We start from the raw sequence: 23,823 nt of genomic DNA, 5'->3' as shown, positions 1-23,823 counted from the left end.
AACCCAAAAACCCCCCGGGACCCCCCAAAAATCCCCCCGTGACCCCCAAAAACTTCACTGAGACCCCAAAATCCCCCTGGGACCCCCCAAAAATCCCCCCGTGACCCCCAAAAACTTCACTGAGACCCCACAGATCCCTCCAGGAACCCCAAAAATCTCCCCAGGACCCCCCAGATCCGCCCCTCCCCCAGCCCCGCCCAGGAGCCAGCGCCCCATTTTTGGGGGTTTTTGGGGTGGGTGTGGCCCCTCCCCCCCTTATCAGCCCCTCCCCCCCTTATCAACCCCCGACACCTGGAGCCGGCCGGGTCACGTGACCCCGGGCGGGGAGGGAATTTGGGGTGGCCCAACCCCCACCCCGACCCCCAAAAACAAAAAAAAAACCAAAAAAACCCCAAAAAAACCCCCAAACCCCCCCAAAAAACCTCCCAAAACTCCAAAAAAATTCCCCAAAAAATTCCCCACAAAAACCCCCCAAAAACCCCAAGAAAACCCAAAGACCCCCACAAAAAAAAAACAAAAATCCCAAAAAAGCCCAAAGACCCCCCAAAAAAACCCCCAAACCTCCCAAAGCTCCCCAAAAATTCCCCAAAGAACCCCAAAAGTTCCCTAGAAACCACACCAAAACACCCCAAAAAAACCCCAAAAACCCCAAAACCTCCCAAAACGCCCGAAAAAAACCAAAAACCCGCCCAAAAATTCCCCATAAAACCCCAAAACCCCCAAAAACCACCCCAAAACCCCAAAAAAACCCCGAAACCCCAAAAAAACCCCAAAACCCCAAAAAAACCCCAAAACCCCCAAAAAAACCCCAAAACCCCAAAAAAACCCCAAAACCCCAAAAAAACCCCAAAACCCAAAAAACCCCGAAACCCCCAAAAAAACCCCAAAACCCCAAAAAAACCCCAAAACCCAAAAAACCCCCAAAACCCGCCCCAGAAACCAAAACACCACAAATCCCCCTTAAAAAAAAAAAAAAAAAGGCAAAAAATCCCCAAAAAACCCAAAAGTCCTCCAAAAACCACCCCAAAACCCAAAAAAAACCCCAAAATCTGCCAAAAAAATTCCCCAAAAACCAAAAAACCCCCAAACCCCAAAAAGTCCTAAAAAATCTCACAGAAACCCCCCAAAAACCCCAAATAATCCCAAAAAAACCCAAAGCCCCAAAAAGCTCCAAACCCAGCACAAAACTCCCCAAAAACTCCAAAAATCCCCTAAAAATTCCCCCAAATCCCCCGAAATCCTCCGAATCCCCCAAATCCACACAAAATCCCCCCCAAATCCCCCCAATCCCCAAAAAGTTCCCCAAAAATCTCCAAAATCCCCAAAGTCCCCCAAAATTGTCCTAAAATCCCCCAAAATCCCCCCAAAATCCCCAAAAATCCTCCCACACCCTCCAAAAATTCACCAAATCCTTCCCAAAATCCCCGAAAATCCCCTAAAAAATCCCCCAAATCCCCCAAAACCCCTCCAAAATTCCTTAACAATCCCAAAAAATCCCCACAAAATCCCCAACCCCCCCAAAACCCCCAAAATATCTCCCAAAATCCCCCCAAAAATCCCCAAAATATCTCCCAAAATCCCCCAAATCCCCCCCAAAATCCCCTCAAATTCCCCCAAAAATCCCCAAAATATCTCCCAAAATCCCCCAAAATCCCCAAAACCCCCAAAATCCCCAAAATCCCCAAAATTCCCCCGCCCCCCCGCTCCCTCACCGTTGTCCCGCGCTGAGGACGAACTGCCCCCCCACCCGGGGCCCCCCAAACCCCAAACCCGGGGGCGGGGCTTGGGCGGCGGCTCCGCCCACGGCCACGCCCCCGAACCCCCAAAATCCCCCAAAATACCCTGAACCCCCAAAAATCACCCAAAAATACCCTGAACCCCCCAAAATCCCCCAAAATACCCTGAACACCCCCAAAAATCACCCAAAATACCCTGAACACCCCAAAAATCACCCAAAATCCTCTGAACCCCCCAAAATCCCCCAAAATACCCTGAACCCCCCAAAAATCACCCAAAATACCCTGAACCCCCAAAAAATCACCCAAAAATACCCTGAACACCCCAAAAAATCACCCAAAATACCCTGAACCCCCAAAAAATCACCCAAAATACCCTGAACACCCCAAAATCACCCAAAATCCTCTGAACACCCCCAAAAAATCACCCAAAATACCCTGAACCCCCCAAAAATCACCCAAAATACCCTGAACACCCCAAAAATCACCCAAAATCCTCTGAACACCCCCAAAAAATCACCCAAAAATACCCTGAACCCCAAAAATCACCCAAAAATACCCTGAACACCCCAAAAATCCTCTGAGCCCCCTAAAAAATCCCCAAAAAATACCCTGAACCCCCCAAAAAATCACCCAAAAATCCCCTGAACCCCCCAAAAATCACCCAAAATCCTCTAAACCCCCCCAAAAATCACCCAAAAATACCCTGAACCCCCCAAAATCACCCAAAATCCTCTGAACACCCCCAAAAAATCACCCATAATCCCCTGAACCCCCCAAAAATCCCCCAAAATCCTCTGAACCCCCCCAAAAATCCTCTGAGCCCCCTAAAAATTTCCCAAAAAATACCCTGAACCCCCCAAAAATCCCCTGAACCCCCCAAAAAATCCCTCAAAATCCTCTGAACACCCCCCCAAAAATCCCCCAAACATTCCCTGAACCCCCCAAAAATCCTCTGAGCCCCCTAAAAAATTCCCCAAAAATACCCTGAGCCCCCCAAAAAATCCCCCAAAATCCTCTGAACCCCCCCAAAGTCCTCCAAAATCCCCTGAACCCCCAAAATCCCCCCAAACCCCCAAACGCCCTGAACCCCAAAACCGCAAGAACCCCCCAAAATTCCTGACCCCCCAAAACCCCTGAGCTCCCCCAAAACCCTGAACCCTCAAACCTCTCCCAAACCCCCAAAACCCCAAAATTCCCCCAAAAATCCCGAAAACCCCAAAAACCCCCCAAAAACCCCAAATCGCCCCAAAATCCCCAAAAACCCCCAAATCCCTAAATCCCCCAAAATCCCCCAAAATCTCCCCCAAATCGCCGAGGGGGGCGCAGCACGGGGGGCTCGGGGCGGCGTTTTTGGGGCTCCCTTGGGTGGGAGGGGATTTTGGGGCTCCCTTGGGTGGGAGGGGATTTTGGGGGTCCCTTGGGTGGGAGGGGATTTTGGGGCTCCCTTGGGTGGGAGGGGATTTTGGGGGCCCCATTCTGAATTTTGGGGGGCCCCTGCCCAGTTTTGGGGCTCCCCACAAGAGACCTTGGGGTGCCCCGTGACCGATTTTGGGGTGTTTCATGACCGATTTTGGGTGCTCTGGGTGCTGTGGGTGTGTGGGTACTCTGGGTGCTCTGGGTGCTCTGGGTGCTTTGTGTGCTCTGGGTGCAGTGGGTGCTGTGGGTGTGTGGGTGCTCTGGGTGCTCTGGGTGTGTGGGTGTGTGGGTGCTGTAGGTGTGTGGGTGCTGTGGGTGCTCTGGGTGCAGTGGGTGCAGTGGGTGCTGTAGGTGTGTGGGTGCTGTAGGTGTGTGGGTGCTGTGGGTGCTCTCTGGGTGCTCTGGGTGTGTGGGTGCTGTGGGTGCTCTCTGGGTGCTCTGGGTGCAGTGGGTGCTGTAGGTGTGTGGGTGCTGTAGGTGTGTGGGTGCAGTGGGTGCTGTAGGTGTGTGGGTGTGTGGGTGCTCTGGGTGCAGTGGGTGCTGTAGGTGTGTGGGTGCTGTGGGTGCTGTGGGTGCTCTGGGTGCTGTGGGTGCTGTGGTTTCTTTGGGTTCTCTGGGTGCTCTTGGTGCCCCCCCCAACATGGCGGCGCCCAGGCCAGCACACAGCCGCGCGCGCGCCGCCTCCCCGGGCTCTGATTGGCCGAGCGCTGCCCCGCGCCGGCCGCCGATTGGTCGGGGCGCGGATCACGTGGTGGGCCGGAAAGACGGCGCGGTTGCCGCGGCAACAGGGGCGGGGCTAAAGGGGCGGGGGGGTCACGTGAGCGGCGCGCGGCCGGCGGCGACTTCCGGGAGAGAAACGGAATCGAACTGGGACAAACTGGGAGAGAATTGGGAGAGAATTGGGACCAAACTGGGGTAACTGGGAGAGACTGGGAGAGAACTGGGACCAAACTGGGGTAACTGGGACCAAACTGGGGTAACTGGGAGTGAACTAGGAGAGACTGGGATTGAACTGGGGGAACTGGGAGCGAACTGGGAGCGAACTGGGGTAACTGGGAGAGAACTGGGAGAGACTGGGACAAACTGGGACAACTGAGAGCAAACTGAGACTGAACTGGGGTAACTGGGAGAGACTGGGACAAACTGGGAGAGAACTGGGACCAAACTGAGACCGAACTGGGGTAACTGGGAGAGACTGGGACAAACTGGGAGAGAACTGGGACCAAACTGGGGTAACTGGGAGAGAACTGGGACTGAACTAGGGGTGAACTGGGGGAACTGGGAGCAGACTGTGATTGAACTGGGACTGAATTGGGGGAACTGGGACTGAACTGGGGCAACTCGGAGTGAACTGGGACAAACTGGGAGAGACTGGGAGCGAACTGGGGTAACTGGGAGTGAACTGGGAGCAAACTGGGACTGAACTGGAGTAACTGGGAGCGAACTGGGAGCAAACTGGGACCAAACTGGGGTAACTGGGAGTGAACTGGGGTAACTGGGAGTGAACTAGGAGAGATTGGGATTGAACTGGGGGAACTGGGAGCAAACTGGGAGTGAACTGGGGTAACTGGGAGTGAACTGGGACCAAACTGGGAGCGAAGTGGGGGAACTGGGAGAGAAACTGGGATTGAACTGGGCTAACTGGGGCTGAACTGGGGTAACTGGGAGGAAAACTGGGCCGAACTGGGATAACTGGGATTGAACTGGGAACAAACTGTGGTGGTAACTGGGAGCGAACTGGGACTGAACTGGGATTGAACTGGGGGAACTGTGGCTGTACTGGTGTTACTGGTTCCCTGCTGCGGTCCCCGGTTGTTATCCCCGGTGTGTCCCGGTGATCCCCGGTGTGTCCTGGTTATCCCCGGTTATCCCCCGTGTGTCCCGGTTATCCTCGGTGTATCCCGGTTATCCCTGGTGTGTCCCCGGTTATCCCCGGTGTGTCCCGGTTATCCTCGGTGTATCCCGGTTATCCCTGGTGTGTCCCCAGTGTCTCCCGGTGATCCCCGGTGTGTCCCGGTGATCCCCGGTGTGTCCCGGTGATCCCCGGTTATCCCTGGTGTGTCCCCGGCGTGTCCCAGTGATCCCCGGTGTCTCCCGGTGATCCCCGGTGTGTCCCGGTTATCCCCGGTTATCCCTGGTGTGTCCCCGGTGTGTCCCGGAGATCCCCGGTGTGTCCCGGTGATCCCCGGTGTGTCCCGGTGATCCCCGGTGTCTCCCGGTGATCCCCGGTGTGTCCCGGTGATCCCCGGTGTGTCCCGGTGTGTCCCGGTGATCCCCCGTGTGTCCCGGTGCTGACCCCGTTCCTGTTTGTGTCCACAGCCAGGATCCCGGCTGCTGTTTGGGTGTCCCGGTTGTTCCCGGCTGTTCCCGGTGCCGTCCCGGTGTCCCGGTTGCTGTCCCGGTTGCTGTCCCGGTGCTGTCCCGGTGCCGATGCCGCTGCCGGTGACGCTCCAGTCCCGCCTGGCCAAGCGGGGGCTGCTCAAACACCTGGAGCCCGGTGAGGGGCGGGGCCGGGAAAATGGGCGGGGCCGGGAGAAATGGGCGGGGCCGGGAGAAATGGGCGGGGTTAGGTGGAAGTGGGCGGGGTTAGGTGGAAGTGGGCGGGGTTAGGTGGAAGTGGGCGGGGTTAGGTGGAAGTGGGCGGGGTTAGGTGGAAGTGGGCGGGGTTAGGAGCAGGGGGCAGGGTTGGGGTTGTGGGCGGGGTTGGGACAATGGGCGGAGTTATGCAGAAGTGGGCGGGGTTATGCATAAATGGGCGGGGTTAGTTAGAAATGGGCGGGGTTAGAAATGGATGGGGTTATGGTGAGGTGGGCGGGGTCGGGGCAGGGGGCGTGGCCAGGCTGACGGCCCCGCCCAGAGCCCGAGGAGGAGATCATCGCCGAGGACTACGACGACGCCCACGTGGACTACGAGGCCTCGCGGCTCGAGGGGCTGATGCCCCCCTGGTACAAGGTCATCGACCCCACCTGGTGAGCCCCGCCCCGAGACCCCGCCCCGAGAGCCCACCCTGAGACCCCCGCCCCGAGACCCCCGCCCCGAGACCCCCGCCCCGAGACCTCCGCCCCGAGACCCCCGCCCCGAGAGCCCGCCCCTGTGAGCCCCGCCCCGAGAGCCGCCCCTGAGCCCCACCCCCGAGACCCCCGCCCCGAGACCCCCGCCCCGAGAGCCCCGCCCCGAGAGCCCCGTGCACTGAGAGCCCCACCCACCCTGAGCCCTGCCCCCGAGACCCCCACCCACCATGAGCCCCACCCACTGAGAGCCCCACCCACCCTGAGCCCTGCCCCCAAAACCCCCACCCACCGTGAGCCCCACCCCTGAGAGCCCCACCCTCTGGGCTCTATGGGGTCCATAGGGCCCCCCAGGCCCTAGAGGACCCGTAGAGCCCCCCAGCCCCTATAGATCCCATAGGGTCCCCAGGCCCTGTAGGGTCCCCAGACAGCTCTGTGGGGTCCATAGGCTCCCCAGGCCCTATAGGATCCACAGGGCTCCCCAGGCCCTATAGGATCCATGGGGTCCCCAGGCCCTATAGGACCCATAGGGCCCCCCAGGCCCTATAGGATCCATGGGGTCCCCAAGCCCTAGAGTACCCGTAGAGCCCCCCAGCCCCTATAGGATCCATAGGTTCCCCAGGCCCTGTAGGGTCCCCAGACAGCTCTGTGGGGTCCGTAGGGCCCCCAGGCCCTATAGGCCCCCAGCCCTATAGCATCCATACCCCAGCGGGCTGCCCTACTACTGGAACGTGGACACCGACCTGGTGTCGTGGCTGCCCCCCGGTGACCTCGGCGCCGCCCCCGCCCGCGCCGCCCGCAGGAACAAGGGGGGCACAGGTGGGTGCGGGACCCCCGCCCCGAACCCTGAACCCCGAAACCCTGAACCCTGAGACCCCAAAACCCCTGAGCCCCGAACTCTGAGCTCCCAAACCCCAAATCCCCCCCAAACCCTGAACCCCAAAAACCTGAGACCCCAAACCCTGAACCCTGAGACCCCAAATCCTGAACCCCCAAACCCTGAACCCCAAAAACCCTGAGCCCCCAAACCCTGAATCCTGAGACCCCAAAACCCCTGAGCCCCGAACTCTGAGCTCCCAAACCCCAAATCCCCCCCAAACCCTGAACCCCAAAAACCTGAGACCCCAAACCCTGAGCCCCCAAACCCTGAACCCCAAAAACCCTGAGACCCCAAAGCCCAAACCCTGAACCCCAAAAACCCTGTGACCCCAAACCCCCTAACCCTGAGCCCCCAAACCCTGAACCCCCGAACCCTGACACCCCAAAAACTTGAGACCCCAAACCCTGACACCCCAAACCACAAATCCCCCCAAACCCCTAAAACCCCCGAACCCTGACACCCCAAACCCTGAGACCCCCAAACCCTGAGACCCAAACCCCCAAACCCTGAACCCCCAAACCCTGAGACCCCAAACCCCTAAACCCCAAACCCTGACACCCCCGAACCCAAATCCCCCCAAACCCCTGAACCCCCCAAACGCTCCAAAACACCTGAGCCCCCCCAAATTCCCTCCGACCCTGGGTGCCCCAAACCCCCCAGACCCCAGAGCTCCCCCAAACCCCTGAACCCCCCAAATCCCTGAGGCCCCCCAACCCGAGTGCCCCAAACCCCCCAAAAATCCCTGAGCCCCCCAAACCCCTCAGTCCCCCCGAGCCTCCCCCCACCCTTGGGGGATTTTGGGGTCCCCCCCGAGCCCCCCCCCCCACCCTTGGGGGATTTCGGGGTCCCCCCAAGGCGCGGTGCCCCCCCAGAGGCTGAGGAGCCCCCCGAGAAGGAGGAGGCGCCGCGGGAGCGCCGCGGGCACCGGCGCGAGGAGCTGGCACCGTACCCCAAGGGCAAGAGAGGTGCGGGCGCCCGGGGTCGGGGGCACCCCGGGTTTGGGGGCACCCCGGGATTTGGGGGATTTGGGGGCACCCCAGGGTCTGGGGGCACCCCGGGATTTGGGGGCACCCCAGGGTCTGGGGGCACCCCGAGATTTGGGGGTGCCCGGGGGGGTTCCCCAGCTTTGGGGTGCCGGGCGGGGGGGGGGGGTTACCCAGATTTGGGGGTGCCCGGGGTACCCCAGTTTTGGAGTGCTGGGGGGGGGGGTACCCCAGCTTTGGGGTGCTGACCCCCCGTGCCCCCAGGCGGGCGCAAGGACGAGGAGCTGGACCCGATGGACCCCAGCGCCTACTCGGACGCGCCCCGGTACGGCCGGGACGGGATTTGGGGTGCCCGGGGCTTTGGGGGGCTCTGGGGGGATCTCCTGGGATTTTGGGGGGCTCTGGGGGGATCTCCTGGGGTTTTGGGGGGGGATTTCCTGGCATTTTGGGGGGGATTTCCTGGCATTTTGGGGGGCTCTGGGGGGTTTTCCTGGGATTTTGAGGGGGATTTTCTGGGATTTTGGGGGGCTCTGGGGGGGATGTCCTGGGGTTTTGGGGGGGATTTCCTGGGATTTTGGGGGGTTCAGGGGGGATTTCCTGGGATTCTGGGGGTTTGTGGGGGGTTAGCTTGGGATTTTGGGGTGGGTACTCCAGCATTTCTGGGGGTTCTGAGCATTTTGGGGGGGGGTCTCTTGGGTGTTTTGGGGGTTACCCGGGGGTTTTTGGGGGTTCTGAGCATTTTGGGGGGGGTCTCCTGGGGTTTTGGGGGGTTCTAGGGGGGATCTCCTGGGATTTTGGGAGGTTTTTGGGGGTTACTCTAGGATTTTGGGGGATTTTGAGACTTACCCCAGGTTTGGGAGGGGTTCCCTGGCATTTTGGGGGTTACTCTGGGGGTTTGGGGGGTACCCCGGGATTCTGGGGGTTTGGGTGGTTACCCCAGTATTTGGGGGTGTAGCCCGGGATTTGGGGGATACCCTGATATTCTGGGGATTTTGGGGGGTACCCCGGTTTGTGGGGGGGTTACCCCAGGATTTTTGGTGATTGGGGGGGATACCCCGGTATTTGGGGTGTACTGTGGTATTTTGGGGATTTTGGGGGGTTACCCCAGGATTTGGAAGAGTACCTGATATTTTGGGGGCTACCCCGGTTTTGGGGTATTTTGGGGGGGGGGTACCCGGGATTTGGGGTGTACCCCGGTAGTTGGGGACTGTACCCCGGTATGTGGGGGATTTGGGGGGTGCACCCCGGTATGTGGGGGATTTGGGGGGTGCACCCCGGTATGTGGGGGATTTGGGGGGCACCCGGGATTTGGGGGGTGTACCCCGGTATGTGGGGGATTTGAGGGGTGTACCCCGGTATGTGGGGGATTTGGGGACTGTACCCCGGTATGTGGGGGATTTGGGGGGTCCCCGGGATCTGGGGGACCCAGGTGCTGTCCCGGCAGGGGCTCGTGGTCCACGGGGCTGCCCAAGCGCAACGAGGCCAAGACGGGCGCGGACACGACGGCGGCCGGGCCCCTGTTCCAGCAGCGGCCGTACCCCAGCCCCGGCGCCGTGCTGCGCGCCAACGCCGAGGCCTCGCGCGCCAAGGACTGACCCCACCGGGACCCCACCGGGACCCCAGCGGGACCCCAGCGGGACCCCAACGGGGACCCCAACGGGGACCCCAACGGGGACCCCAACGGGGACCCGGAACGGGACCCCACCGGGACCCCCAACGGGGACCCAAACGGGGACCTGGAACGGGACCCCAACGGGGACCCCAACAGGGACCCCAACGGGGACCTGGAATGGGAACCCCGAAATGGGAACCTGGAACGGGACCCCGGAACGGGAACCCCGAAATGGGAACCTGGAATGGGGGACCCAGAACGGGAACCCGGAATGGGAACCCGGAACGGGGGACCCAAACGGGAACCCGGAACGGGAACCCCAAAATGGGACCCCAAAAACGGGAACCCAAAACAGGACCCCAAAAACGGGATCCCGAAACAGGGACCCGGAACAGGGAACCCGAAACGGGACCCCAGAATGGGAACCCCGAAATGGGAACTTCAAAAATGGGAAATCGCAAAAGGGGGAACCTCAAAACCGAGAATGTCAAAACTCGCAACCCCAAAACTCGGGAACCCCAAAACCTGGGATCTCCCCAAAAAATCCCTCCAGACGCTCCAAACTCGTGGTTCCCCCAAACCCCCAAGTCCGGGCTCTCCCCAGTTTCGGGGTCCCCCAAATTCCCCCCAGCCCCCAGTTTCGGGGTCCCCCCAGCCCCCCTTCCTGCAATAAAGGCGCCGCAGCCCCGGGAGCGAGCGAGGGGCGTTTATTGGGGTGTTGCACACGCGTGTGCAAGGGGAGGGGCCTTGCGCACCCACGGGGGTCCTTGCACACCCACCGGGTCCTTGCACACGTTTTGGGCAGAGATTCAGTCCCACAGATGGAGCTGGTGCAGTTGCTCACACAGGGGTCCTTGCACACCCGTCCCCTCACCCAGGGGTCCTTGCACACCCATGTCACACGGGGGTTTGTCCCCCTCACCCGGGGGTCCCGGCACACCCGCTTCCCCCGGGGGTCCTTGCACACCCGTCGCACCCGGGGGTACTTGCACACCCGTCTCACCCGGGGGTCCTGGCACAGCCATCTCGCCCGGGGATCCTTGCACACCCGGGGATCCTTGCACACCCATTTCCCCCGGGGATCCTTGCACACCCATCGCACCCGGGGGTCCTTGCACACCCGTCGCACCCGGGGGTCCTTGCACACCCGTTTCCTCCGGGGGTCCTTGCACACCCGTCTCACCCAGGGGTCCCGGCACACCCATCTCGCCCGGGGGTCCTTGCACACCCGGGGGTCCTTGCACGCCCGTTTCCCCCAGGGGTACTTGCACACCCGTCTCACCCGGGGGTCCTTGCACACCCGGGGGTCCTTGCACGCCCGTTTCCCCCGGGGGTCCCCCCGTGTCGCGGGGCTCCGGCGCCCCCCGGCGCAGGCGGCAGGCCCGGCCGTAGGGGGGCGCGATGGGGGGCGCGGGGGGCGGCACGAAGCTGTAGGGCCGGGCGGGGTCCAGCTGGGGAGGGGTCCGGTCAGCTCCCAGTATGGACCAGTATGGACCAGTATGGCCCCAGTGCCTTCCGGTGCTTCCCAGTACAGCCCAGTGCTCCCCAGTATGGCCCAGAGCTCCCAGTATGGTCCCAGTGCTCCCAGTCCAAACCAGTGCTCCCAGTTCCCTTCCAATCCCCCCCAGTCCCTCCCAATTCCCTCCCAGTTCCCTCCCAGTCCCCCCCAGTCCCTCCCAATTCCCTCCCAGTCCCCCCCAGTCCCCCCCAGTCCCTCCCAATTCCCTCCCAGTCCCCCCCAGTCCCCCCCAGTCCCCCCCAGTCCCTCCCAGTTCCTCCCAGTTCCTCCCAGTCCCTCCCAGTCCCCTCCCAGTTCCCTCCCAGTCCCTCCGAGTCCCCTCCCAGTTCCCTCCCAGTCCCCCCCAGTCCCTCCCAGTTCCCTCCCAATTCCCTCCCAGTCCCCCCCAGTCCCCCCCAGTCCCTCCCAGTCCCTCCCAGTCCCCCCCAGTCCCTCCCAGTACACACCAGTACCTGCAGGGGGTAGCTGCGGTCGGGGTCGAAGGCGCTCAGGTCCCCGCAGGCCACGAAGGGAACGAGGGCCCGGGAGGGGCCGGGGAGGGCGGCCAGGGACAGCCCTGGGACCCCGAAATCGGGGGGACCCCGAATCCATGGGCACCCCAAAATCCCCCCAAGGACCCCCAAAATCCCCCAGACACCCCAAAATCACCCCAGGAATGCCCAAAATCACCCCAGGAACCTCCAAAATGTCCCCAGACACTCCAAAATCCCATCAGGGACCCCCAGATCCACCCTGGGACCCCTCAAATGTTCCCAGACACCCCAAAATCCCCCCAGACACCCCAAAACCTCCCCATGGACTGCCAGAACCCCCCTCAGGGACCCCAAATCCCCCCAGACACCCCAAAGCCCCCTCAGGGACCCCAAAGCCCCTCAGGGACCCCAAATCCCCCTCAGGGACCCCAAATCCCCCCAGACACCCCAAAGCCCCCTCAGGGACCCCAAATCCCCCTCAGGGACCCCAAATCCCCCCAGACACCCCAAAGCCCCTCAGGGACCCCAAACCCCCTCAGGGACCCCAAATCCCCCCAGACACCCCAAATCCCCCCAGACACCCCAAAGCCCCCTCAGGGACCCCCAAAGCCCCCTCAGGGACCCCAAATCCCCCCTAGACACCCCAAAGCCCCCTCAGGGACCCCAAATCCCCCCAGTCACCCCAAAGCCCCGGGCTCACCCGCCTCGGGCTCCAGCAGGGGGTTCTCCATGGTGGGCACGAAGCCCTCGGGGGGGCTGTAGCCACGGCACACCACGAAAGCCTCTGCCAAAAGAGGGGGTCGGGGGGGTCCCCAAACTCAGGGGGGTCTCCCCGAAGCCCAGGGGGGTCCCGGGGAGTTTTTTTGGGGGGGGTCCCACCGATGCTGGAGTTGCGGCTGCTGCGGGGCTTGGCGCAGGTGACGTCGGGGAAGAAGAGGCGCAGCTGGGAGTAGAGCAGGGTCACGTCCTTGCCACGGAAAATCTGGGGGGGCCACGGGGCTCAGCACCCCCTTTTTGGGGCCACGGGGCTCAGCACCCCCTTTTTGGGGCCGGGGGGGCTCCGGACCCCCCCTCATTTTGGAGGGGATCCCCTCACTTTAGCCACGAAGGTGCCGCCTTTCTTCAGGACGTGGGTGGTGATGTTCAGCGCCTGCAGGAGGGGAGACCCCCAAAGTTAGAACTTGGGGGGTCCCCGTGGCACTGGGGGGGTCCCCAGGTGGTTTGGGGGGGGTTTTGGGGGGCTGCAGCCCCACACTCACCGCCAGCAGCAGCTGGGCCTGGATGTACTCGTCCAGGTCGTGCAGCCCCGTTACTGTGGGGGGGGGTTGGGGTCAGGGGGGTTTTTTGGGGGCTCTTTGGGGGATTTTGGGGTTCAGGGGACCCCCCAGGCTCAGCCCCCCCAGACTCACCGTCAGGGGCCCCGTCACAGACCACCAGGTCGGCCGGGTGCCCCTCGAAGTGGCGCTGGATCTCCTGGGCCGTGGAGGCCTGGGGGGCAGCAGGGCAGGAGTGGGGCAGGAGAGGGGCAGGAGAGGGGCAGGAGAGGGGCAGGAGAGGGGCAGGAGTGGGGCAGGAGAGGGGCAGGAGAGGGGCAGGGATGGGGCAGGGATGGGGCAGGAGTGGGGCAGGAGTGGGGCAGGAGAGGGGCAGGAGTGGGGCAGGAGTGGGGCAGGAGTGGGGCAGGGATGGGGCAGGAGTGGGGCAGGAGTGGGGCAGGGATGGGGCAGGAGAGGGGCAGGAGTGGGGCAGGAGTGGGGCAGGAGAGGGGCAGGAGTGGGGCAGGAGTGGGGCAGGGATGGGGCAGGAGAGGGGCAGGAGTGGGACAGGGATGGGGCAGGAGAGGGGCAGGAGTGGGACAGGGATGGGGCAGGGATGGGGCAGGAGTGGGGCAGGGATGGGGCAGGAGTGGGGCAGGAGTGGGACAGGGATGGGGCAGGGATGGGGCAGGAGTGGGGCAGGGATGGGGCAGGGATGGGGCAGGAGAGGGGCAGGAGTGGGGCAGGAGAGGGGCAGGGATGGGGCAGGAGTGGGGCAGGGATGGGGCAGGAGTGGGGCAGGAGTGGGGCAGGGATGGGGCAGGAGAGGGGCAGGAGTGGGGCAGGAGAGGGACAGGGATGGGGCAGGGATGGGGCAGGAGTGGGGCAGGGATGGGGCAGGAGTGGGGCAGGAGAGGGGCAGGGATGGGGCAGGGATGGGGCAGGAGTGGGGCAGGGATGGGGCAGGAGTGGGGCAGGGATGGGGCAGGGATGGGGCAGGGATGGGGCAGGAGTGGGGCAGGAGAGGGGCAGGGATGGGGCAGGGATGGGGCAGGAGTGGGGTTTTGGGGGGGCTCAGGGTCGGTTTTTGGGGGGCTCAGGGGGCTTTTGGGGAGACTCAAGAGATTTGGGGGGCTCAGTGTCGGTTTTTTGGGGGGCTCATGGGGGTTTTGAGGGGCTCAGGGAGTTTTTTGGGGGTCTCAGGGGGGTTTGGGGGGCTCAGGGGGGTTTGGGGGCTGTCTCGGGGGTTTGGGGGTCTCAGGGTGTTTTGGGGGAGTCAGGGGGGTTTGGGGGGCTCTGGGGGGCTTTGGGGGTCTCGGGGGGTGTTTTGGTGGGCTCAGGGCGGTTTTGGGGTCTCGGGGGGTTTTGGGGTCCCCACCTTGGTGATGTCCCCCTGGATCTGCACCACCCCCGGGAGCGGCGCCATGGCCTGGAGATCCACGGCCACCACCTGGGCAGGGCCGCCCTCGGAGCCCCTGCGGGCGGGGTGGGTGTCCAGGGACCCCCGGGACCCCCAGAGACCCCCAAAGCCTCCCGGGACCCCCAGAGCCCCACCAAAGCCCCCTGGGACCCCCGGGAGCCCCCAGAGTCCCCCCAGGACCCCCCGGGACCCCCAGAGCCCCCCAGGACCCCCAGTGCCCCCCCAGTGCTCCTCTGCAACCCCCCAGAGCCCCCCAGTGCTCTCCTGGGACCCCCAACCCAACCTCCCTGAGTCCCCCCCAGTCCCAAACTGGGATTCCCAGTCCTCCCAGTTCACCCAGTTGGCAGTGCCAGTTCAGTCAGATCCCAAAGCAGGACTCCCAGTGCCCCAGTCTGGGGCTCCCAGTGCCCCCAGTGCCAGCCTAGGACCCCCCAAACCAGTGTCCCAGTTTGGGGCTCCCAGTGCCCCCAGTGCCAGCCTAGGACCCCCAGACCAGCATCCCCAGTCTGGGGCTCCCAGTGCTCCCAGTGCCAGCCTAGGACCCCCCAAACCAGTGCCCCAGTCTGGGGCTCCCAGTGCTCCCAGTGCTCCCAGTCCCACCTGAGGTGCCGACTCAGCACCTGGCTCCAGCTCCCGGGGGCTGCACAAAGATCCACGGCCCGCTGGACCCCTGGAACCAGTGACACCAGTGACACCAGTTAGTTACACCAGTTACACAGTGATCCCAGACCCCTGGAGCCCAGTTACACCAGTTAGTTACACCAGTGACACCAGCGACACCAGTGACACCAGTTAGTGACACCAGTGACACCAGTGACACCAGTTACACAGTGATCCCAGACCGCTGGAGCCCAGTTACACCATTTACACCAGTTAGTGACACCAGTGACACCGGTTAGTGACACCAATGACACCAGTGACACCAGTGATCCCAGTCACACCGGTTACATCAGTGCTCCCAGTTTCACCAGTGTCCCCAGCGACTCCAGCGCTCCCCTTGCCGCCCAGTTCCCCCAGTCCCCCAATCCCCCACTCTCCCCAGTCCCCCCAATTCCCCCATTCCCCCACTGTCCCCAGTTCCACACATTCCCCCAATCCTCCCATTTCCTCAATCCCCCAGCCCCCCCAGTCCCCCCAGTTCCCCGTACCCCGCAGGAGCTGGAAGCGCTGCTCCAGCTGCAGCAGTTTGAAGGTGCTGCGCGCTCTCCAGTGCTCCCAGTGCTCCCAGTTCCCCAGTTCCCCAGTGCCCCCAGTTCCCCCCAGTTCCCCCAGTTCCCCCAGTTCCCCCAGTGCCCCGTACCCCGCAGGAGCTGGAAGCGCTGCTCCAGCTGCAGCAGTTTGAAGGCGCTGCGCGCTCTCCAGTGCTCCCAGTGCTCCCAGTCCCCCCAGCCCCCCAGTCCCCCCAGTCCCCCCAGTTCCCCCCAGCCCCCCCAGTTCCCCAGTTCCCCGTACCCCGCAGGAGCTGGAAGCGCTGCTCCAGCTGCAGCAGTTTGAAGGCGCTGCGCGCTCTCCAGCCGCCCTCCTTGGCCAGCCGGTAATACACGTCCCGCTTGTCCTTGGAGGAGCGGCCCATGGCGGGGGGCGCCCGGAGCTGGGGGGGACCCCGGAAACGGGACACCGTTAGTGAGGACACCCCGAAAACGGGACACCCCGAAAACGGGACACCCCGAAAATGGGGACACCCCTAAAATGGGGACACCCCGAAAATGGGACACCCCGGAAACGGGGACACCCCGAAAATGGGGACACCCTGATACCCGGGGGGACACCCCGAAAATAGGGACACCGTAAGTGGGGACACCCTGACACGTGCAGGGACACCCTATTAACGGGGACACCCCAAAACCTGTGGGACACCCTGTTGACAGGGACACCCCAACACCTGCGGGGACACCCCAAAACCTGAGGGGACACCTCGAAACCTGCAGGGACACCCCAAAACCTACCGGGGACACGTCAAAACCTGAGGGGACACCCCAAAACCTACCGGGGACACCTCTAAAATGGGGACACCGTGAGGACACCCCGAAACCTGTGGGAACACCCCAAAAACGGGGACACCCCAAAAACGGGGACACCGTTAGTGGGGGCACCCCAAAACCTGCGGGGACACCCTAAAAACAGGGACACCCCAAAACCTACCAGGGACACTCCAAAATCTACCAGGGAATGCCTCAAAAACAGGGACACCCTATTAACATGGACACCCCGAAATAATGGGGAGACACCCCAAACACGGGAACACCGTTAACGGGGACACCCCATAAACGGGGGCACCCCATAAACGGGGTAATCTCCAGAGCTCATTATTTGTGTACCCCATTACTTGTTTATAAGTTTTGCCGTTTATTTGTGGGTTCTACCCTAAAAAAACCCCACTGTTTATATGGGGGGCACACCAAAATGGGGGGGCCTCAGAGAGACCCTGTGTCCCCCACCCACGGGTGCCCAGGGGCTGCTCAAACCACTCCAAACCCCTTAAACCCCATTAATTTAATTTAGAAAGTGTTATTCCGATGTTAAACCCACAGACCCTCACCCAAGGGCTGCTCAAATCACTAGAAACCCCTTAAATCCCATTAATTTCCCATTAACTTGGGATGGGACGCGTTATTTCGCTGCTAAACCCAAGCCCTCACCCAGGGGCTGCTCAAACCAGCAAAACCCCTAAAACTCCATTAATTTAATTTAGGATGCATTATTCCCATGTTAAACCCCACATCCACCACAAACCCTCATACAGGGGCTGCTCAAACAACTCCAAACCCCTTAAACCCCGTTAATTTAATTTAGGATGCGTTATTCCGATGTTAAACCCACAGACCCTCACCCAGGGGCTGCTCAAACCCCTCCAAATCCCTTAAATCCCATTAATTTCCCATTAATTCGGGACGCGTTATTTCGCTGCTAAACTCAAGCCCTCACCCAGGGGCTGCTCACACTCCTCCAAACGCCTTAAATCCCATTAATTTCCCATTAATTTAGGACGCGTTATTCCGATGTTAATACCCACAGACCCTCACCCAGGGGCTGCTCAAAACACTCCAAACCCCTTAAACCCCGTTAATTTAATTTAGGATGCGTTATTCCAATGTTAAACCCACAGACCCTCACCCAGGGGCTGCTCAAACCTCTCCAAACCCCTTAAATCCCATTAATTTCCCATTAATTTGGGACGCGCTATTCCAATATTACACCCACATTCACAACCCCCCGCCCGCCCCCGCGCATGCGCCCCGCGCCTCCCCCCGCCCCCGCGCGCGCAGCCCCGCCCGCCCCGGCGCGCGCGGCTCCCCCCTCCCCCCCTCACCACCTCCCTCCCCTCCCCCTCTCCCGCCCCGCCCGGCCCCTCCCGCCGTACCGGAGCGCAGCGGGGAAGCACCGGGCAGCAGCGGCCGCCGGAAGAAGGAGGAACGGACGCGGTGAGGACGGCGAGGACGGCGGCGGCCGGGGCGGGCGGGGAGCGTGAGGGGAGGGCGCGGGGGGGAGAAGAGCCTCGTTTTGGCACTGCGCGTGCGCGCGGCGGGGCGCGAGCGGCGCTGCGGCTTTCCCGCCTTTTTCTGTGAGGGGAGCGGGGGTTTCTGCTGCTCTTTGAGAGGAGATTTCTGCTGCTCTTTGTTCTTTGAGAGGAGATTTCTGCTGCTCTTTGTTCTTTGAGAGGAGGTTTCTGCTGCTCTTTGCTCTTTGAGAGGAGGTTTCTGCTGCTCTTTGCTCTTTGAGCGGGGGTTTCTGCTGGTTTTTGGCTGTGCGGGAGCCGTCAGGGGCGGAGGGGATCCGCTGTATTTCCGTGAGCGATGGACGGGTTTTCTCCCTTTTTCCGTGAGGGATGGAGGAGTTTCCTCCCTATTTCCATGAGGGATGGAGGAGTTTCTTCCCTATTTCCATGAGGGATGGAGGAGTTTCCTCCCTATTTTCGTGAGGGATGGAGGAGTTCCTTCCTTTTTCCATGAGGGGATGGGAAGTTTCTTCTCTTTTTCTATATGGGATGGAGGAGTTTCCTCCCTTTTTCCATGAGGGGATGGGAAGTTTCCTCCCTTTTTCCATGAGGGGATGGGAAGTTTCTTCCCTTTTTCCGTGAGCAGAGGGGGGAAGAGTTTTCCTCCCTTTTTCAGTGAGGGGACAGGGAGTTTATTATTCCCTTTTTCCACGAGGGATGGAGGAGTATCCTTCCTTTTCCATGAGGGGATGGGAAGTTTCTTCTCTTTTTCCATGTGGGATGGAGAAGTTCCTTCCTTTTCCATGAGGGATGGGAAGTTTCTTCCCTTTTTCCTCGAGGGATGGAGGAGTTTCCTTCCTTTTCAATGAGGGGACGGGAAGTTTCTTAGGGGGAAGAGTTTTCCTCCCTTGTTCCTTTGGCTCAGGGCTGGCTCTCCCAAATTTTGCCATGAGGGGAGAGGATTTTCCCCAGCCGAGGGAGGTTTGGGGCGTGCTGTGGGGTTTGGGTCCATTTTGAGGATCTGCCGACATCCCCAGCCAGGCTGTTGTCGCGACAGACCCACGGGAACCAACGTTGCAATAATAAAAACCATTTATTTCCCAATAGATTGCCCCCAAAAGCCTCCCGCAGGCTGAGGGAGGGGGGGGGAAACACCCCAAAAACTGAGGCGGGCACCCCAAAACCCGTAGGAGGGGCGAGGGCGCCTTTAAACCTGAGGGGGTCTCCCCGCGGGGAAACTGAGGCACAGGCGATTCAAGGCACTTGCGAAGGCGTTTGAGGGAGGGGCAGCTCCCGTGGGACCCCCAGACCCCCCCGGGGGGACCACGGCGTCGGGACCCCTCAATAATTTAAGGCTGGGGTCCCCCTGTGCGGGGGGAGGTCTCCGGGGGGTTCTTGGGTTCTTCAGACACCGCCCGGCGATGCTGGAGGGGGAACAAAGCGGGGGGTGAGTACATCCCACCCCCGGGGACCCCCAAACCTTCTGGGGAGCCCCCACGGGGCAGCACCCCCTTCCCAGTGCTCCCAGTACGCACCAGTGCCGGCGGCGCCGTGGCCCTGCCGCGTGGGGAGGGTGATGTAGGCGTCGTAGCCCAGCAGGATCCCGGCCAGGATCCCAAACACCTGGAGGAGAGACCCCCAAATTACCCCTGCACCCCCAAAACCCCCCCTGCACCCCCAAATCCCCCCTCACCCCAGCCAGGATCCCAAACACCTGGAGGAGAGACCCCCAAATTACCCCTGCACCCCCAAAACCCCCCCTGCACCCCCAAATCCCCCCTCACCCCAGCCAGGATCCCAAACACCTGGAGGAGAGACTCCCAAATTACCCCTGCACCCCCAAAACCCCCCCTGCACCCCCAAAACCACCCCTCACCCCAGCCAGGATCCCAAACACCTGGGGGGTGGGGGGTCAGAGACCCCCACATTCCCCCTGCACCCCTAAAACCTCCCCTGCATCCCCAAATCCCCCCTCACCCCAGCCAGGATCCCAAACAGCTGCAGGAGAGACTCCCAAATTCCCCCTGCACCCCCAAACCCCCTCCCCCAGCCTCGAGCCCCAACAGCTGGGGGTATCAGAGACCCCCAAATTCCCCCTGCACCCCCAAACCCTCTCCCTACCCCTGGTCAGGAGCCCCAGCACCCATGGGGGGGTTCAGCCCCCCGAATTCCTCCTCACCCCTCCCGCGATGCCGGCGCCGTCGTGGTGGTCGATGATGACGATGAGGGAGGTGATGAGGAAGAGCAGAGCCCCGATGAGGCAGCGCATGAAGTCCTGGGGGGGCACAGATGGGACCCCTCAGAGAGACCCCCCAAACTTTCTAGGGACCCCCCCAGGAACCCCCAGACTCTCTGGGGACCCCCAGTTCCCAGGGATGCTCTGCAGCTCAGGCACTGCAGGGCCCCCCAACCCTCCCAGAGCCCCCCAAACCCCTCCACAGCCCCCCAATGCTCCTCAAACCCCCCGTAATCCCCCCAAACCCCTCCACAGCCCCCCAATGCTCCTCAAACCCACCGTAATCCCCCCAAACCCCTCCACAGCACCCCAGAGCTCCTCAAACCCCCCCAAATGCCCCCCAAAACCATCCATAGCCCCCAAATTATCCTCAAACTCCCCGTAATCCCCCCCAAACCCATCCACAGCCCCCAATGTTCCTCAAACCCCCGGTAGTGCCCCCAATTCTCCTCAAACCCCCCGTAATCCCCCCAAACCCATCCACGGCCCCCCAGTGCTGCTCCAACCCCCTGCAATCCCCCCAGTGCCCCCCCAGTTCTCCTCAAACCCCCTGTAATCCCCCCCATAATCCCCCCAAATCCTTCCCCAGACCCCCAATGCTCCTCAAAACCCTTGTAATCCCCCCCAAACCCCTCCCCAGCCCCCCAATTCTCAAACCCCCTGTAATCCCCCCCAATTGGCCCCCAAACCCCCAGTAATCCCCCTCCCCAGCCCCCCCAAACCCCTCCCCAGCCCCTCCCCAGCCCCCCAAACCCCCAGTAATCCCCCTCCCCAGTCCCCCCAAACCCCCCCCAGCCCCTCCCCAGCCCCCCAAACCCCTCCCCAGCCCCTCCCCAGCCCCCCAAACCCCTCCCAGCCCCTCCCCAGTCCCCCCCAGCCCCTCCCCAGCCCCCCCAAACCCCTCCCAGCCCCTCCCCAGTCCCCCCCAGCCCCTCCCCAGCCCCCCCAGCCCCTCCCCAGCCGCTCCCCAGCGCTCACGCTCCAGCCCCAGTAGATGAGGGAGAGCCGGGGCGGCAGGCGGCAGCTCCAGGCCAGCAGCACCAGCGCGGCGAAGAGCAGCTCCAGCGCCGCCAGCCCCGCGTAGCCCGAGCGCGACGCCCCGAAGCACGCCAGGGTCAGCGCGCACAGCACCTGCGGGCACGGCGCCTATGGCATCCATAGGGGCAGCCCCGAGCCCCACGGACCCGCCGAGACCCCAGAGGGACCCCGCGGGACGGGCACGGCACGTGGGGGATGCGTGCGGCGTGCCCGATGGGCCCTGTGTTATCTCTGACCCCCACAGAGACCCCACAGTGTGTGCCCCAGCCCTATGGGATCTGTGCATTGTGCCCTATGGGCCCTGTGTGCTCCCCGGGTTATCTCTGAGCCCCCACAGTGTGCCCCAGCCCTATGGGATCTGTGCATTGTGCCCTATGGGCCCTGTGTGCTCCCCGGGTTATCTCTGAGCCCCCACAGTGTGCCCCAGCCCTATGGGATCTGTGCATTGTGCCCTATGGGCCCTGTGTGCTCCACCTGGGCTCCCTGAGCCCCTATGGACCCCATAGAGACCCCAAAATGTGCCCTGCCCTTATGGTCCCCCATTGGGCACTGAGGGGTCACCTATAGACCCCATAGCGCCCCCATGCGGGGTCACCTATAGCCCCCATAGCGCCCCCCTGTGGTGTCACCTATAGCCCCCATAGCGCCCCCCTGTGGTGTCACCTATAGCCCCCATAGCGCCCCTATGTGGGGTCACCTATAGCCCCCATAGCGCCCCCCTGTGGTGTCACCTATAGCCCCCATAGCGCTCCCATGCGGGGTCACCTATAGCCCCCATAGCGCCCCCCTGTGGTGTCACCTATAGCCCCCATAGCGCCCCCATGCGGGGTCACCCATGGGTGTCCGAGCGCCCCCTGCGGGCGGCCGCGGTTCCCCGGTTCGGCCCCGCCCGCGGGGGCGGCGGGGCGGGGCCGTCTCCCGGTAACGGCCGCCATGGCAACGGCACAACAGCGCCCCCCCCCCGCCCTTCAAGGGGCGACGGCGTGGGTGGGGCCCGCCAGGGGCTCTTAAAGGGGCCGCTCCCGGCGGGCGCCGCCCGGGCTGGCGCAATAACGGCTGGAACGGCGGGCCGGGCTCCGCCCCAACCGCCCCTTCCCCCCGGGCGGGCACCGGGCACGTCCGGGCTCCCTCCCCGCTTTCAACCCGGGGCCCTCCGGCCCCGCCCTTTCTCACCTGCCCCGCCCCACCCCCGTTTCCCAAGGGCGTTGCCCCTCCACGCGCCCGAAACGGGAGCGGGAGGCGCGGGGGGAGCGGGTCCCCGCCGCGCCCCACGGCACCGGGGACGCTCTGCGGGGGTGTCCCCCCCGCCCGAGACCCGGGTCCCTCGCTCCACGGGTCGGCCCGAGCGCTCCGACAGCCGGGCATCCCCACCGGGATGGGGACACCCCGAGGATGGGGACACCCCGAGGATGGGGATACCCCGAGGATGGGGACCCTCCCGGAATGGGGACCCTCCCGGGATGGGGACCCCCCGGAACGGGGAGCCGGTGCGGCGGTGTCCCCGATCCCTTCCAAAGCACGGAGCCAGGCGTTCTCCTGACGCCCAAAACTGGGATCCCGCCCTCCCCACAAATAGGGGACCGCACGTGTGGGGGCGCCCCCCAAAAATGGGGAGCCAGGTATCCTGCTGCATCCCCCCCCCAAAACCGGTGATCCCGGACATCCTGTCCCGGTCCCGAGCCGGGACTCGCGCATCCTCCCGGCCCCGAACGAGCGGCCAGGCGTGTCCCCCCCAGCCCAAAGGAGCGGGGCACCGAGTCATCCTGCCCCCCGCACACCGGGACCGGGCCACCGCGCTGTGCCCCGCCCCACGCGGGGCCCGCGCGTGTCCCGGTGTGGCCCCGCCGAGGGTATCCCGCCCCCGCGGTGCCCCGGAGCCCCCGTCCCCCGGCGCCCCCCGCGGCTCACGATCTCGCCGATGAGCACCAGCCCCTTGTGGGTGCGGCTGAAGGCGAGGCAGTTGCCGGGGCAGCTCTGGGGCCCGCTGGACTCCATGGCGGGACCGGGCGGCACCGAACGGGCGGCGGCGGTGGCGGAGCTGAGGGGGGAGCGGGGGGGGCGCCCCGAGGAGCTGGCACGGCGCGGGGGCGGGGCCTGGCGGCGCGCGCCGGCACGCCATTGGCTGGCGGGGCGCGGGTGGGCGGGGCCTGGCGGCGGGGGAAACCCCAATTAGGGATGGGCGAGGGGAGCGCGGGGGGGCGGGGCCGCGGGCGGCGCGCGCCGTCACGTGACCGGGCGGTTAGGGGAGGGGGGAAACCCCGGCGAGGGGTCCCGGGGGGCGGGGCTTGGAGCAGGGAATCCCCTGCGATGATTGGGTCGGGGGTCCCGGGGGGCGGGGCTTGGAGCGGGAAATCCCCTGCGATGATTGGGTCGGGGGTCCCGGGGGGCGGGGCTTGGAGCGGGGAATCCCCAGCGATGATTGGGTCGGGGGTCCCGGGGGGCGGGGCTTGGAGCGGGGACTCCCCTGCGATGATTGGGTCGGGGGTCCGGGGGGCGGGGCTTGGAGCGGGAAATCCCCTGCGATGATTGGGTCGGGGGTCCGGGGGGCGGGGCTTGGAGCGGGGACTCCCCTGCGATGATTGGGTCGGGGGTCCGGGGGGCGGGGCTTGGAGCGGGAAATCCCCAGCGATGATTGGGTCGGGGGTCCCGGGGGGCGGGACTTGGAGCGGGGAATCCCCTGCGATGATTGGGTCGGGGGTCCGGGGGGCGGGGCTTGGAGCGGGGAATCCCCTGCGATGATTGGGTCGGGGGTCCCGGGGGGCGGGGCTTGGAGCGGGGAATCCCCAGCGATGATTGGGTCGGGGGTC

At 63.5% G+C, this 23,823-nt stretch overlaps 3 protein-coding genes across 4 annotated transcripts; 1 reads left to right on the top strand and 2 right to left on the bottom strand.

Moving 5' to 3' along the window:
• The first annotated feature begins 3,940 nt into the window (after window positions 1–3,940).
• On the top strand, window positions 3,941–9,877 carry PQBP1 (polyglutamine binding protein 1). Of its 2 annotated transcripts, none has more exons than XM_077789766.1 (7): window positions 3,941–4,070; window positions 5,475–5,652; window positions 6,013–6,124; window positions 6,873–6,982; window positions 7,916–8,008; window positions 8,291–8,351; window positions 9,471–9,877. In XM_077789766.1, the coding sequence occupies exons 2-7, from the start codon at window positions 5,586–5,588 to the stop codon at window positions 9,619–9,621; spliced, it is 594 nt and encodes a 197-aa protein (XP_077645892.1). In that variant the 5' UTR covers window positions 3,941–4,070; window positions 5,475–5,585; the 3' UTR covers window positions 9,622–9,877. The 2 variants fall into 2 exon arrangements, with proteins under 2 accessions (XP_077645892.1, XP_077645893.1); XM_077789767.1 differs by having other exon boundaries at window positions 3,941–4,387.
• A 468-nt stretch (window positions 9,878–10,345) lies between these two features.
• FTSJ1 (FtsJ RNA 2'-O-methyltransferase 1) lies at window positions 10,346–17,753 on the bottom strand. Its single transcript, XM_077789682.1, has 13 exons — window positions 17,668–17,753; window positions 15,759–15,897; window positions 14,907–14,976; window positions 14,265–14,361; window positions 13,040–13,118; window positions 12,890–12,942; window positions 12,727–12,780; window positions 12,510–12,612; window positions 12,331–12,414; window positions 11,610–11,713; window positions 10,904–11,089; window positions 10,561–10,803; window positions 10,346–10,423 (listed from the first exon to the last, which is right to left on the bottom strand). The coding sequence occupies exons 2-13, from the start codon at window positions 15,877–15,879 to the stop codon at window positions 10,346–10,348; spliced, it is 1,272 nt and encodes a 423-aa protein (XP_077645808.1). The 5' UTR covers window positions 15,880–15,897; window positions 17,668–17,753.
• A 1,063-nt stretch (window positions 17,754–18,816) lies between these two features.
• Window positions 18,817–23,040, bottom strand: LOC110481093 (proteolipid protein 2). The gene is made up of 5 exons (XM_077789765.1): window positions 22,925–23,040; window positions 20,957–21,109; window positions 19,922–20,017; window positions 19,278–19,365; window positions 18,817–19,166 (listed from the first exon to the last, which is right to left on the bottom strand). The coding sequence occupies exons 1-5, from the start codon at window positions 23,009–23,011 to the stop codon at window positions 19,147–19,149; spliced, it is 444 nt and encodes a 147-aa protein (XP_077645891.1). The 5' UTR covers window positions 23,012–23,040; the 3' UTR covers window positions 18,817–19,146.
• Window positions 23,041–23,823: the final 783 nt, after the last annotated feature.

Source organism: Lonchura striata, chromosome 36 (genome assembly GCF_046129695.1).
Source record: "Lonchura striata isolate bLonStr1 chromosome 36, bLonStr1.mat, whole genome shotgun sequence".
NCBI classification, from domain to species: Eukaryota; Metazoa; Chordata; class Aves; order Passeriformes; family Estrildidae; genus Lonchura; species Lonchura striata.
This window is presented reverse-complemented; position numbering and strand designations above follow the sequence as displayed.

What these genes read in the sequence shown, in the direction of transcription:
- PQBP1 (XM_077789766.1), top strand. Translation starts at nt 5,586, where the DNA reads ATGCCGCTGCCGGTGACGCTCCAGTCCCGCCTGGCCAAGCGGGGGCTG. An exon ending in GTACCCCAAGGGCAAGAGAG is followed by an intron (nt 8,009 to 8,290) that starts GTGCGGGCGCCC and finishes CCGTGCCCCCAG; the next exon opens with GCGGGCGCAAGGACGAGGAG. An exon ending in GCCTACTCGGACGCGCCCCG is followed by an intron (nt 8,352 to 9,470) that starts GTACGGCCGGGA and finishes CTGTCCCGGCAG; the next exon opens with GGGCTCGTGGTCCACGGGGC.
- FTSJ1 (XM_077789682.1), bottom strand. Translation starts at nt 15,879, where the DNA reads ATGGGCCGCTCCTCCAAGGACAAGCGGGACGTGTATTACCGGCTGGCC. An exon ending in GTGCTGAGTCGGCACCTCAG is followed by an intron (nt 14,362 to 14,906) that starts GTGGGACTGGGA and finishes CCCCGCCCGCAG; the next exon opens with GGGCTCCGAGGGCGGCCCTG. An exon ending in CCTGCTGGAGCCCGAGGCGG is followed by an intron (nt 11,714 to 12,330) that starts GTGAGCCCGGGG and finishes TCGGGGTCCCAG; the next exon opens with GGCTGTCCCTGGCCGCCCTC.
- LOC110481093 (XM_077789765.1), bottom strand. Translation starts at nt 23,011, where the DNA reads ATGGAGTCCAGCGGGCCCCAGAGCTGCCCCGGCAACTGCCTCGCCTTC. An exon ending in TGGTGCTCATCGGCGAGATC is followed by an intron (nt 21,110 to 22,924) that starts GTGAGCCGCGGG and finishes CCGTGCCCGCAG; the next exon opens with GTGCTGTGCGCGCTGACCCT. An exon ending in CCACGGCGCCGCCGGCACTG is followed by an intron (nt 19,167 to 19,277) that starts GTGCGTACTGGG and finishes TTCCCCCTCCAG; the next exon opens with CATCGCCGGGCGGTGTCTGA.